The 15,235-nt window shown below is 41.7% G+C and overlaps 1 protein-coding gene and 1 pseudogene across 1 annotated transcript in view; one reads left to right on the forward strand and one right to left on the reverse strand.

The window, feature by feature from the left end:
• Window positions 1-15,235, forward strand: part of LAPTM4B (lysosomal protein transmembrane 4 beta) — a 99,203-nt gene that overhangs the window by 39,964 nt on the left and 44,004 nt on the right. Inside the window, exons 3-5 of the mRNA XM_055303398.1 lie at window positions 10,019-10,092; window positions 10,618-10,740; window positions 15,055-15,153. Of these exons, the coding sequence (XP_055159373.1) occupies window positions 10,019-10,092; window positions 10,618-10,740; window positions 15,055-15,153 (296 nt within the window). The remainder of the gene's footprint in view (window positions 1-10,018; window positions 10,093-10,617; window positions 10,741-15,054; window positions 15,154-15,235) is intronic.
• On the reverse strand, window positions 6,494-7,810 carry LOC129495709 (26S proteasome regulatory subunit 4-like; annotated as a pseudogene).

Here is a 15,235-nt window from a genome sequence, read left to right on the forward strand (position 1 = left end):
GTCTTGTTCCTGATCTTAGGGGAAAGGCTCCCAGTGCTTCCCCCATTGAGAATGATATTTGCTGTGGGCTTTTCGTAGATGGCTTTTAAGATGTTGAGGAATGTTCCCTCTATCCCTACACTCTGAAGAGTTTTGATCAGGTTTGGATGCTGTATTTTGTCAAATGCTTTCTCTGCATCTAATGAGAGGATCATATGGTTCTTGGTTTTTCTCTTGCTGATATGATGAATCACATTGATTGTTTTACGAGTGTTGAACCAGCCTTGTGTCCCAGGGATAAATCCTACTTGGTCATGGTGAATAATTTTCTTAATGTATTGTTGGATCCTATTGGCTAGTATCTTGTTGAGAATTTTGCATCCATGTTCATCAGGGATATTGGTCTGTAATTCTCCTTTTTGGTGGGGTCTTTGTCTGGTTTTGGAATTAAGGTGATGCTGGCCTCATAGAACGAATTTGGAGTACTCCATCTCTTTCTATCTTTCCAAACAGCTTTAGTAGAATAGGTATGATTTCTTCTTTAATCGTTTGATAGAATTCCTCTGGGAAGCCATCTGGCCCTGGACTCTTGTGTCTTGGGAGGTTTTTGATGACTGCTTCAATTTCCTCCCTTGTTATTGGCCTGTTCAGGTTTTGTATTTTCTCCTGTTCCAGTTTTGGTAGTTTGTGGCTTTCCAGGAATGCGTCCATTTCTTCTAGATTGCCTATTTATTGGCGTAGAGCTGTTCATAATATGTTTTTAAAATCGTTTGTATTTCCTTGGTGTTGGTAGTGATCTCTCCTTTCTCATTCATGATTTTATTAATTTCAGTCTTCTCTCTCTTCTTTTTAATAAGGCTGGCTAATGGTTTATCTATCTTATTAATTCTTTCAAAGAACCAACTCCTGGTTCTGTTGATCTGTTCCACAGTTCTTCTGGTCTCGATTTCGTTGAGTTCTGCTCGAATTTTAATTAACTCTCTTTTTCTGTTGAGTGTAGGATCTATCTGCTGTTTTTTCCCTAGCTCCTTTCTGTGTAAGGTTAGCTTTTGTATTTGAGTTCTTTCCAGTTTTTGAATGGATGCTTGTATTGCGATGTATATCCCCCTTAGGACTGCTTTTGCTGCATCCCAAAGATTTTGAATGGTTGTATCTTCATTCTCATTAGTTTCCATGAATCTTATTAATTCTTCCTTAATTTCCTGGTTGACCCTTTCATCTTTTAGCAGGATGGTCCTTAACCTCCACGATTTGAGGTCCTTCCAAACTTCTTGTTGTGATTGAGTTCTAATTTCAAGGCATTATGGTCTGAGAATATGCAGGGGACGATCCCAATCTTTTGGTATCGGTTCAGACCCGATTTGTGACCCAGTATGTGGTCTATTCTGGAGAAAGTTCCATGTGCACTTGAGAAGAATGTGTATTCAGTTGAGTTTGGATGTAAAGTTCTGTAGATATCTGTGAAATCCATCTGGTCCAGTGTATCATTTAAAGCTCTCGTTTCTTTGGAGATGTTGTGCTTAGGAGACCAATCGAGGGTAGAAAGAGCTAGATTGAAGTCACCAAGTATAAGTGTATTATTATCTAAGTATTTCTTCACTTTGGTTATTAATTGGTTTAAATATTTGGCAGCTCCCACATTCGGGGCATATATATTGAGGATTGTTAAGTCCTCTCGGTGGATAGATCCTTTAAGTATGATATAGTGTCCCTCTTCATCTCTCACTACAGTCTTCGGGGTAAATTTTAGTTTATCTGATATAAGGATGGCTACCCCTGCTTTCTTTTGAGAACCATTTGAATGGTAAATGGTTCTCCAACCTTTTATTTTCAGGTTGTAGGTGTCCTTCTGTCTAAAATGAGTCTCTTGTAGACAGCAAATAGATGGGTCCTGCTTTTTTATCGAGTCTGAAACCCTGTGCCTTTTGATGGGGTCATTAAGCCTGTTCACGTTCAGAGTTACTATTGACAGATATGAGTTTAGTGTCATCATGATATCTATTTAGTCCTTGTTTTTGTGGATTGTTCCACTGAGCTTCTTCTTAAAGGGGAATTTTAAGAGTCCCCCTTAAAATTTCTTGCAGAGCTGGTTTGGAGGTCACATATTCTTTCAGTTCCTGCCTGTCTTGGAAGCTCTTTATCTCTCCTTCCATTTTGAATGAGAGCCTTGCTGGATAAAGTATTCTTGGTTGCATGTTCTTTTCATTTAGGACCCTGAATATATCCTGCCAGCCCTTTCTGGCCTGCCAGGTCTCTGTGGAGAGGTCTGCTGTTACCCTAATATTCCTCCCCATGAAAGTCAGGGACTTCTTGTCTCTTGCTGCTTTAAGGATCTTCTCTTTATCTTTGGAATTTGCAAGCTTCACTATTAAATGTCGAGGTGTTGAACGGTTTTTATTGATTTTAGGGGGGGATCTCTCTATTTCCTGGATCTGAATGCCTGTTTCCCTTCCCAGATTGGGAAAGTTTTTAGCTAGGATTTGTTCAAATACATATTCTGGCCCTCTGGCCCTTTCGGCGCCCTCGGGAACCCCAATTAAACGTAGGTTTTTCTTCCTTAGGCTGTCATTTATTTCCCTTAATCTGTCTTCATGGTCTTTTAATTGTGTGTCTCTTTTTTCCTCAGTTTCCCTCTTTGCCATCAACTTGTCTTCTATGTCACTCACTCGTTCTTCCACCTCATTAACCCATCGTTAGGACTTCTAGTTTAGATTGCATCTCATTCAATTGATTTTTAATTTCTGCCTGATTGGATCTAAATTCTGCAGTCATGAAGTCTCGTGAGTCCTTTATGGTTTTTTCTAGAGCCACCAGCACCAGTGCTTCTGAATTGGCTTTCTGACATTGAATTGTAAGTCAGATTTTGTAACTCTGTGGGATAGAGGACTGTTTCTGATTCTTTCTTTTGAGGTGAGGTTTTCCTTCTAGTCATTTTGCTCAGTGCAGAGTGGCCAAAAACAAGTTGTATTTGGAAAAGGGGAAAAAGAGAGGAGAGAAAGAAGGAAAGAAAAGAGAAAAAGGAAGAAGAAAAAAGAGAAAGAAAAAGAAAGAAAGGGGAAAAGGTGAGGGAAGCAATCAGTAATCAAAAAAAAACAAAAACAAAAACAAAAAACCACGGGGTTATATATTCTGATTCTGTATACTTTAAGTCCCTTGACTTCCCCTGGAACTGGTCCGTCCAGCTGGTCTTCTGGGGGAGGGGCCAGCTGTGCTGATTTTCAGGTGTTAGCACTTGCGGGAGCTGCTCTGCCCCCTGCCTGGTGCCGGGCTCAGTGGGGTTGTTTATCCTGTGAGGCCCCAGGAGGAACAGCCCCAGTGGCGGGGCCAGCTCTGCTGCCCTGGAGTCAGCTACTCCGGAGCTCTCCGTCCGCAGTAACTCCGGAGCTCTCCGTCCGTGGGGCCTGGAGGCTCCGGGGCGGGGCCGCTGATCTGCTCAGCTCGGGGCAGGAGCGTCCTTGCTGTCCTGGGCCCTCCCGGCCTCTGCCTGTCCCGGGGGAGGCCGGATCCTGGGCTGTGTCCGGCGCCCTGTGCTCCGGGGCCTGCGCTGTTGGATTCGCGCTGCTGGCGGCGCAGCCCCCTCCGCGGAGCCGCCGTCCGATCCCCTCCGAGCTGCTCCCGCCCCGCAGCCCCCTCCGCGGAGCCGCCGCCCGAGCCCCTCCGAGCTGCTCCGGTCGGTCCCGCCGTGCGCGCTGCAGCCCTTAGGGAGCTCGGCGCACTCTCCGGGGCGCAGGTGTCTGTTAGTGTCCCCGGGAGCCCGAGGGCATCCCCGCCCTCCTGGGTCCTGCTCCACCTCCCTGCGGGCCCCTTTCCGCCGGGAAGGTTGGTGCAGCTCCTGCTCCTCCGGGACGGGACTCTCCTGTCCTGGGGACACTCGCCCCGGCCTCAGCCCAGCTCCTCGCGGGGCCCCTCCCCCTCGGAGGCCTTTTGTTTCTTTATTTCTTTTTCCCCGTCTTCCTACCTTGATAGAAGCGCGGACTCTTCTCACTGTAGCGTTCCAGCTGGTCTCTCTTTACATCTCAGGCCGAATTTGTATATTTTCAGGATGATTTGAAGGGTATCTAGGTAATTTGGTGGGGACAGGTGACTTGGGGACCCTACTCTTCCGCCATCTTCTCCTCCTCTCCATTAATAATAATTTCGAGTTTTTCATTTTTTATGGATTATCTCTATAGTGAATAGGCATAAAACAGTATTTACAGAATACCAAATAATGGTACAAGTATCTGTGTACCCACCACTCGTTTTAAGAAGTTGAATTTTAGGGGTGCCTATGTGGCTCAGTCGGTTAAGCATCTGCCTTCAGCTCGGGTCATGATCCTGGGGTCCTGGGATCAAGCTCTGCATCTGGCTGCTTGCTCACCAGGAATTCTGCTTCTCCTTCTCCCTCTCCCAATGCCCCCCCCCCTCCCCACTTGTGCTGTCTCCCTCTGTCAGATAAATAAATAAAAATCTTAAAAAAAAAAAAAAGAATCCTCATTTACCTGTGACATAATTAAAAGGAATGAATTTTAGGGGCTCCTGGGAGACTCAGTCAGTTAAGCATCCAACTCTTGATCTCCGCTCAGGTCTTGATTTCTCATGGTCTTGAGTTCAAGCCCCACATTAGGCTCTACACACCTACTGAAAAAATAAAGAAAATAAACAAAAAGAATGAATTTTAATCCCTCAGAGTAGCTTATGTTCACTGTGGTGTACTGCACATTATTTCAGAGGAGTCAGCATGTGCTCTGGTTTGCTAGGAGAGAAGTCAGGTAAGCATGCTTTATCTTACCTGCTCTGTGTTTTCATTTGATTAACACTTTGATTCTACCTAAGTAGAATCAAGTTCACATGCTTGTCATATACTCAGTCTGGTCAGTATGGTGGGTGTAAGATTTGTACAAACAGAATTTTAAAAATTTTCTCATCTCAAATCAACTTTTTTTATGGTAAATAGTATATCATTGTGAATGGTAATAGGATATTTCATGGCTTTTATTTGTGCCTTTTAAATTTCTCTTTGAGAAAAATGTACATTTAAACATTGTTTATGATTATGTGAGATTTAGTCCTGGAGTTTCTTTTTACTTCAGAATAGGATATGCAGGTAATATTAATTTTCATAGGTTATATTAATATTTAAAAATTTAAAATACAGCTTTGAGTTTGTCTGTCTACCTATCTGTCTCTTTTAAGACCTGTGAAGTAAAGAATATCCTATAAATGGCCTGGTTCCATTAAATTAATTTTTTTCTCATTATAAAATATGCTTGTACAGAATTTGGAAACTGTCTGAGTTGACAAGAAAATAATAAACTTTTGCCTGAGATTACTATCAATTCTAATAGGTTTTGCACATAGCAAGTACCTACTGATCTCCAGTACCTTTTAGGGAGGCTGTGTGGTTTTCTCAGCACTTTGACCTGCATTACTGCATGTGATCTTCCTCCTTCCCAGTGGGGTAGCATACTGGCTAAGAGTATTGACTCTGGGTTAGACTTCTTGGGAAGAATATCCCATCTATCATTTACCAGGTGGACAGTCTTGGACAAGCTACCTGCCTTATCTTAGTTATCTTTTTCTTATCTAAAATGGGGTTAGTCATAGTACTTAACTCTTAGGTTAAGGATTCATTCTAAGGTTGTCATAAGGATTAAATGAAGTAACGCAGTACCCAGTTAATTGAGAAAAGAAAGCACTCATATAAATGGGGAAAATCAAAGCAGACAATGGGCATTCCACTGTGGTCATTGCTTTCTGTAGGAACAAAGAACCTGATAACCCTCATTGCTTCGTATGCAAATTATGGCATGAGAATGCATTCATGTGTACTTATATATGTGCCTCTGAGTAGAGAGACTTTCCTTTTGTTCTAAGGAGCTAAGTCTCTTGGCCTTTGTTTTGCATGGAAAATGCATTCAAGTTTATTCTTCCCACTGATCCTGCAAGAATACTATGAGGCATAAGTGAACTTCTCTTGTAGGTACCTCTTTTCCTCACAAGAGGTAAAAGGTAAGTTAATTTAGCATTAATATAAACAACAGGGACACCTGGATGGCTGAGGGTTGAGCATCTGCCTTCGGCTCGGGTCATGGTCCCGGGTCCTGGGATTGAGTCCCACATCAGGCTCCCTGCTTCTCCCTCTGCCTGTGTCTCTGCCTCTCTCTGTGTGTCTCATGAATAAATATAAAATTTTTTAAAATTATAAATAGCAACATATGTATTTATCCTGAAAGAAATCTTGATATTTTTTATCACCCCCAAGTGATTTTTTTTTACTTTTTTGAGAAAATTTTGGAAATTTTTTTTTTTTCTTGGAGAGGGAGCACGCTTTATTGGGGACAGAGCACTGCATGTGACCCACAGATGAAGGCAGCCCAAGGGGTGTCCTGTACATCACATGCAAAAAGGTACATGGGAGGTTTTACTAAGAAAGATCAACTGGAACATGGTTTCCTCTGGGGGCTTCCCCCACCTCATCCCTCGGAGGGGTCAGGACATGCCCAACCATCTCTTTGAAGGTAGCTCTGGTCTGCTAGAGATACAGTCCCTTGGGGGTGCCCTCTTGTTTTTTATAAAGAACATTTTCTTTAGATTTCTTGAAGTCTTCATTTGTTACTTTCATCCGACACTCTCTCAAGGCCATCAGACCAGCCTCTGTACAGATGGCCTTGATGTTGGCACCAGAGAGGTCATCCTTAGCCATGATCAAGTCGTCCAGGGTCACATCATCGGCCAGCGTCATCCTGCTTGTGTGGATCTGAAAGATACGCTTCTTAGTCTTTTCGTTGGGCAGGGGGAGCTCAATCTTCCTGTCAATGCGGCCTGGTCTGATAAGTGCTGGATCCAAGGTTTCTATCCGGTTTGTGGCCGTAATGACCTTCACATCACCCCTTGAATCAAATCCATCCAACTGGTTCAACAGTTCCAACATCGTTTGTTGAATTTCCCTCTCCCCACCGGAATTTGAGTTGTATCATTTTGTTCCAATGGGATCAATTTCATCAATAAACACGATGGATAGTACATGTTCTTTCGCAACTCGAAACAATTCCTGAACAAGTTTGGGCCTGTTGCCTAGGTACTTCTGAATAAGTTCAGAGCCAACCACTCTCAAGAAAGTGGCTGAGGTTTGGTTTGCTACTGCTTTGGCTAATAAAGTTTTACCTGTGTCAGGTGGACCTAGAGAATGACCCCCTTTGGGGGCTTTATACCCATCTCTTTATAATATTCAGGATGAGTGAGAGGAAGCTCCATGGATTCCTTAATTTCCTGGATTTGGTTGTCCAATCCCCCAATATCAGCATAGGTTTCCTGGGGGGCCTTGTCTACCTTCATTACTGTGACCAAGGGATCCGTGTCATCCATGAGCACCCCTATGACAGCATGCACCTTGTGGTTGAGCAGGACAGCACAGCCTGGTTCCAGCAGATCTTTGTCTACAAAGGAGAGAATGCTGACGTAGTGTTCTGAGCCCACAGATGTAGACACGATGGCATGATTGTCATCAATGATCTCTTCCAAGGTTCCTACTGACATTGGGGTCCCCCTCAGATCATCCATACCTTAGATTTTTCCTCCTCTTGCTTTTCTTCTAAAGCCTTCATTTGTTCCTGATTTCTAATGAATTCTTCCTCCATGAGAAGATAGTCTTTAATTCTAACTTCAATAATTTTAACTGGCATTGAGTGTGAGGTGTCACCAGTGGGAGCTTGCTCACAGCATCTGGTACCTTTGTTTTCTTCTTTTTCCCCACTCTAGTTGGTACATGAACTTCATATTTCTTTTTCTTGTCCTTGTCATCCTTCTTGCCACCTCCAGGGCCATGACCACCACTCTGACTTTGACCCATCTTGCTTCGGCCACTCGAACCACCGTTGCTGGAAGTGCATCCCGAGAATCAAATTTTCACTCCTTTAATAAAAGTCATAGCATCATTATGAATTGATTGCTCTGAATCTGTAAATTAATCTTAGCAACCTTCATTTTTTTTCTTAAGATGGCAAATGGTCTTTGTTGATATATCTGCATTTTATGTAAACCTCCTACTTAAAATGTCCTCATTCTCTAAAGCTGAGGATACAAAGGATGGTTCTAGAAGTGGAACCAGCCTGTCACTTTGAAAGTGACAGGCTGGTCAGTAGTCAAAGCTGAAGTTGGAGCAGCAGAGTCTTAGCAGAAAGAGCCAGAGATCTGAAATCTCCAGAGCAGTCATGGTTTAGCCTTTTGATGCAAATACTGTCTCAGCAAGTTACATAACCTCCAAGCCTAGTTTTGCAGTCTGCTCAGTGGGAACAACATCTGTCTCAGAGTTAGGAGCACTAAATGAAGTGTCTGTGAAGTGCCCCAGACGGTGTCAGCACTGTAGAGATACTTAACTCTGTGGAATTTTGTGCTCTCTTAGCTAGTGAGAACCTCCCACTAGAACCCCAAGCATATGTACTAATCTGAATCTCTAAAGATATAGTAGTAACATGACCTCTTGAATAATCGTTTATTTAGTCCCAACAGTGATAATAGGCATTGCTTTAGATCAGCAGTGTTCAATAGGAATAGAGTGCAAGCACATATGCAATCTAAAATTTCCTAGAAGCCACATTTAAAAAGGTAGTCAGGGGGTAAAATTAACTTTAATAATTTATCTTACTTAGCTTAGTATATCCAATATATGTTAGCATGCAATCAGTATAAAAATTATTAATGAGCTGTTTTACATATTTTTGGTACTGAATTCTGGAGTAGTAGATTTTAATGTTACAGCACATCTCAATTCAGATTGAGCACATTGCAAGTGCTCAGTGCTCACGTGTGGCTAGTGGCTGCTGTAGTGGGCATCTTGTATATGTTGGGTTGTTGTAGTAAACACGATAGAGTTCTTTTCCTCAGAAAGCTTCCTGTAACAGAAGGAGATAGCTAATGTGCAACAGATATAAGTAAGATAGTAGTGATATGTGCTATAAAGAAAAATACGGCATTGACATGGGAGGAATTGGAAGGGCTGCATTACCTAGAATACTCAGAGAAGAGCTATTGGAGATGTGGATGTTTGGGCTGAGGCCTGAATGATCGAAAAGGAGTTAGGGGCGCCTGGCTGGCTCACTCTTTTGAGCTTGGGCATTGGCCTTGGCTCCAGTCATGATTTCAAGGTCCTAGGATCAAGCCCCCCATCCAGCTCCCTGCTCAGCCATGCACCTCACCTTTCTGCTCATGCGCATTCTCTCTTCCCTTCAAATAAATAGAATCTTTAAAAAAACAAATAAAAATGCTTACTTCTGTGAAAACGTGAGTGACATTGTCTCCAGTCAGTGGGAACTGCAAATGCAAGGCCCTATGATGGGAAATTCTCCTTGTACTTAGCAAACCAAGTGATATGACTGGGTTGTAGGAAGCCGGAAAAGTACAAGATGAGATTGGGGAGGTAGGCATGCTCTAGAAGAATTGCAGATGTAAAGGCTAAGAAATTGAGGTCTTATTTTAAGTGAAATGGGAAGCCAGAGGAGGGTTTTAATAGGAGCACAAACAAAACACACATGAATTTGTAAAATACAAGTTAGGCACTCACATTTTAAAAATATCTAATTTATTATATATCTAATTCAGTGGATTCAGAAGACCAAACTTTTTTTAACATCTCAATATCTCTCTCCCATTTTTTTAAATATTTTATTTATTTATTCATGAGAGACACAGGGAAAGAGAGGCAGAGAGAGAAGCAGGCTCCATGCAGGGAGCCCGATGTGGGAGTTGATCCTGGGACTCCAGCATGCTTAACCGCTAAGCCACCCAGGCGTCCCTCTCTTTCCCATTTTCAAAATAAACTTATATGCGAGTCAGTGTGTTATCTATAGATATTTATATGACTTAGGGAGAACTTCTTTTGGACATTTTATATCCATTAAGTATCATTTTCTCAAATTCCAAAAGTGCTCCCGGTTTTACTTAATCCAAAGTTCTTGCTTATAATTGGTTTCTAAACAAAATGCCTTTGAAGAGAGACGAAAATTGTTAAAACAGTGGATTTATTACTGATTTTCTTTTTTCTTTCCTAACCTTTTGGCAGACATGTGCATTGCGATTGCAATTTCTCTTCTCATGATCCTAATATGTGCCATGGCCACTTATGGAGCATACAAGGTAAGTGGCTTTGAAAGAAGAGGCTGAGCCTTTTCCTTGGTCCTTTATACTTTATAAGAAAGAAGAAGTGATGATTCTCAGTTTCCTCTAAGAACCTTTGGGAGCTTAAATCTCTTATTAAGGAGTGCCTGGGTGGCTCAGTTGGTTAAGCATCTGCCTTTGGCTTAGGTCATGATCGAGCCCCCCATCTGGCTCCCTGCTCAGGGGTGGCCTGCTTCTCCCCTTCCTCTGCCTGCCACTCCCCCTGCTTGTGTTCTTTCTCCTTCTCTCTGTCAAATAAATAAATAAAATAATAAAAAAATAAATCTCTTATTATGTGTAAAACCATTGCTATAGTCTCAGAAATGTTCACTGAGGCTTGTTTAGTGACCCTCTGTGTGGCTTACCAATTGTCATCATGACCTGGCTTATTGAATTTCTTGTCCTCCAATTTCCTCCAGATTAAGAAAGGATTTGTCTGAATTGCAAAAAAATAATATTTTATGATATTGAACACATTAACATCATCTTGTTTCTCCTCTTTAGCAACGCGCAGCGTGGATCATCCCATTCTTCTGTTACCAGATCTTTGACTTCGCCCTCAACACCTTGGTTGCTGTCACTGTGCTTGTCTATCCATACTCCATTCAGGAATATATTCGGCAGCTGGTATGTGGCCATTCTGATTACTGTTCCCTTCATGAGCGTAATAATCTACAAGTCAGGGATCTAGACTCAACATACACAAACACACATGAATTTGTGGGTTTTTCCACTTGGATCTGAGTTACTGATTAGAGATTTTTGAATACCAGTTTAAAGATAAGATTTTTGGGTTTCTTAGAATGCTTTGGGACAACATAACCTTCTGAGGTAGATAAGTCAGGAGCTGTGATGACTGTGTTAGATACACCTCCATAAATTATAAGCTAGTTACTAATCGTATTTTTGTAAAGCATAGTTTGCCCAATTATTAGCAGAGGGTAGTTTTTTGCCTCTGCCATTTGTATGGAAAAAATGGAACTGTACTATACTATGGTTCCCAAACTTATTTCACCATAGAACCCCTTTCTTCCTCTTGGATCTTTTTGGGGCTAGTTTTCTGTTGAATGTTCTTTGTGACCATCTGAGCAAATGTGGCTAACTGGATATTCAGAAGTTTGTAGAGTGTGTAATACTTCTGTTTCTTTACATTTTTCACCTTTGTTTTTAAAACTGTGAATGTGCCTTAAAATTTAATTTCTCCAGAATCTTAGAATGTTTGAAAGGGAGAGAATGTTCACTCTTTGGAGATTTGCATTGTTTGTGGGCTTGGGGGTGGGAGCAGGGTTTTTCTGGATTCAAACCCATGTGACAATGGGGACTAAGAAGTTCAGTAGAAAAGGGAGAGATGGAGGCATGGAAGGAGGAAAGGAAATATAGCAGCAGAAGTTTGTGATTCTATGGCAGTCATGCCTAAATCATATATCTAGTACTCAGCAGACGTAGCATGAGAGTAAGTTCAGTTGTCACTGTTATGGTTGTCATTCTTTTTTTTTTCTTTTTAATAATAAATTTATTTTTTATTGGTGTTCAATTTACCAACATACAGAATAACACCCAGTGCTCATCCCGTCAAGTACCCCCCTCAGTGCCCGTCACCAATTCATCCCCACCTCCCGCCCTCCTCCCCTTCCACCACCCCTAGTTCGTTTCCCAGTTAGGAGTCTTTATGTTCTGTCTCCCTTTCTGATATTTCCCACACATTTCTTCTCCCTTCCCTTATATTCCCTTTCACTATTATTTATATTCCCCAAATGAATGAGTACATATAATGTTTGTCCTTCTCCGATTGACTTACTTCACTCAGCATAATACCCTCCAGTTCCATCCACGTTGAAGCAAATGGTGGGTATTTGTCGTTTCTAATGGCTGAGTAATATTCCATTGTATACATAAACCACATCTTCTTTATCCATTCATCTTTCGATGGATACCGAGGCTCCTTCCACAGTTTGGCTATTGTGGACGGATGAAAGATCTAAATGTGAGACAAGATTCCATCAAAATCCTAAAGGAGAACACAGGCAACACCCTTTTTGAACTCAGCCATAGTAACTTTTTGCAAGATACATCCACGAAGGCAAAAGAAACAAAAGCAAAAATGAACTATTGGGACTTCATCAATATAAGAAGCTTTTGCACAGCAAAGGATACAGTCAACAAAACTAAAAGACAACCTACAGAATGGGAGAAGATATTTGCAAATGACATATCAGATAAAGGGCTAGTTTCCAAGATCTATAAAGAACTTCTTAAACTCAACACCAAAGAAACAAACAATCCAATCATGAAATGGGCAAAAGACATGAAGAGAAATCTCACAGAGGAAGACATAGACATGGGCAACAGGCACATGAGAAAATGCTCCGCATCACTGGGCATCAGGGAAATACAAATCAAAACCACAATGAGATACCACCTCACACCAGTCAGAATGGGGAACATTAACAAGGCAGGAAACCACAAATGTTGGAGAGGATGCGGAGAAAAGGGAACCCTCTTACACTGTTGGTGGGAATGTGAACTGGTGCAGCCACTCTGGAAAACTGTCGGGAGGTTCCTCAAAGAGTTAAAAATAGACCTGCCCTACGACCCAGCAATTGCACTGCTGGGGATTCACCCCAAAGATTCAGATGCAATGAAACGCCGGGACACCTGCACCCCGATGTTTCTAGCAGCAATGTCCACAATAGCCAAACTGTGGAAGGAGCCTCAGTGTCCATGGAAAGATGAATGGATAAAGAAGATGTGGTTTATGTATACAATGGTTGTCATTCTTAAGCTGTTAGTAACAGCTTTTCTTTGTTTTAGAAAACAGGTCCATGTTTTGGTAGCCTATAGTGTCAAGAAAAGGCTGTGTGTATTTCCCATGAGCTGACTATATATATATTTTCTCTTCTTGTATAGCTTGACTGTTTCTGCATGAGAGGGTTTCTGTGTGACGAGCAGTTTATAGAATTACCTCTGTCTTGGGCAGCCCCAGTGGCGCAGCGGTTTAGCGCCGCCTGCAGCCTGGGGTTTGATCCTGGGGACCCTGGATCGAGTCCCACATCAGGCTCCCTGCATGGAGCCTGCTTCTCCCTCTGCCTATGCCTCTGCCTCTCTCTCTGTGTGTGTGTGTGTGTGTTTCTATGAATAAATAAAATCTTTAAAAAAAAAAAAAAGAATTACCTCTGTCTTTAAGGACTTGTGTTTTAATTCTGTAAGGTTGACCCAGTGCCAAGTTTCTAAAATCAACCTTGGAAGGGTGGAGGAAACATGACCTCGACATAGGCTATCAAGTGAGGGGTGGGGAAAGGGTGGTTAGGAGATGCTCAGACAAGCCATATGGCAGCCTTGCGACTACTTGAAGAGTGTGTTGTTTGCTCCATCCTGTTTAGTGCAGAGACTTATAAGAAGCGGAAAGCATGCAACATGCAGGCAAACATTTAGAATCCTCAGAATACCACCTTGACTTTGTTTAAGCGTTTTGTACTTATTTGCTCTAGAGTCACCAGTGGCAAAATAATACTGGTGACGCTGAAAGTAAGCATAATGTCAGTAAAAAAAATCACCACCTTCTTTTATTTTTAATTACAAACCAAGTAATACAGGTGAATGTCTTCAGTATGTTCTACTTAAAAATCAGTCTGAGTCCAAGGCGTGGATACCTAAAACTCCACAGACAGTGAAGCCTCGCTGATGAGCTGACTTAACAGTCTGGAGGGACTGTTATCTGGAAGGTGGGAGGAGAGCACCCACTTCATTCTAATGCCTGTTCTGTTCATGCAGAGTCTTGTGAAATGCAGTTAAAATAAGTTGTGTGTGTGTTTTATATGTCTTGACTGGACATAGAAACCATGTCCACGTTTCTGGGGGAAGAAGTGTGAAGATCTTTGTGAAAGGAGTCACCTACTTCCACTTTAATTTTTTTTTTTTATCAGACAGAAACAGTATGATTTTATGTTGGTCTTATGAATAACACTAACTTATTTTATTCTTACCTTTAAGATTAGCACTACAAACACCTTTCCAGTCTCTAAGGGTAGGGACAGGTTTCAGGAGCTGATGACAAAGACTGACTCAGATTTTATTTCTTGGATATTTTGCCCAAAGTGAAAGGCGGCTGAAAAACCACTGGGTGATGTTCACCATGGGGAGGAGGAACTGGGCACATGAGTCTTGGGTTTTCTCATATTCTTCTTTAATATTTGGAACCTCTTTGTTATATCTCAAAATATTGCTAATGTGGAATCCAAACACATGGTATTGGATGCTAAGGAAGAGATAAGAGGGGACGTGGCACCCTGGGCTGCCGTCCACGCATGCTGACCCAAGCTGGCGAAGTAGAAGGCTCCCAAGGCACTGTGCATGGTCTTCACGGTGAAGTCCCACCACACCCAACCATGGGAGTCAGCTTTGATCCTCCTTAAAAAGATTTCCTTTGACCTAGTAGTTAATCAATCTGGTCAGATGGTAGGACTTGATCTTTCTTTTTTTTTTTTTAATGCTATAAATGCCTACTAGTGTAAAGATTCTGCTTTTTGAGGAGAAGTAGCATCAGCAAAAATCCTCTGTATAAATAAGATGGTATTTTAATAGGTTTTCCCTCCTTGCCATGTGCAAGCCCTTTAGAGTGGTCCACAATTTTTAGAAAATCTAAGTGTCACAGGTGTAGAGAGAATACTGACTTCTAACTTTTTGTACAGTAAGGAGGGTAGAGTTACATTTTCAGGTCTCTTGAATCTTTCTCTGATTTTTCTTTTCACGAGTTATTACTGCCTGAATTATGAACACTCTGTCACTTTTTCATTAGTAGTAGTAGGTGAGAAAGTTTGTAGTGGTCTTAAATAAGAACTATCTGCTTTAATTGTTTTTTAATAAGTACATCTGGTTAATGCCTAAGGAATATAATCTGGAATGAATAATAAGCCTTGCTAATGAGGCACTTTTTATTTGCAGCCTCCTAATTTTCCCTACAGAGATGATATCATGTCGGTGAATCCTACCTGTTTGGTCCTAATTATTCTTCTGTTTATCAGCATTATCTTGACTTTTAAGGTAAGCATGAGTATTTTACTTATGGCTAAATATTATTAAATGTACTCATAATGCTAAGGAAGTAAGCAAACTTTTGTCAGTT

The sequence above is a fragment of the Nyctereutes procyonoides genome, unplaced genomic scaffold (assembly GCF_905146905.1).
Source record: "Nyctereutes procyonoides isolate TBG_1078 unplaced genomic scaffold, NYPRO_anot_genome, whole genome shotgun sequence".
NCBI lineage: Eukaryota > Metazoa > Chordata > Mammalia > Carnivora > Canidae > Nyctereutes > Nyctereutes procyonoides.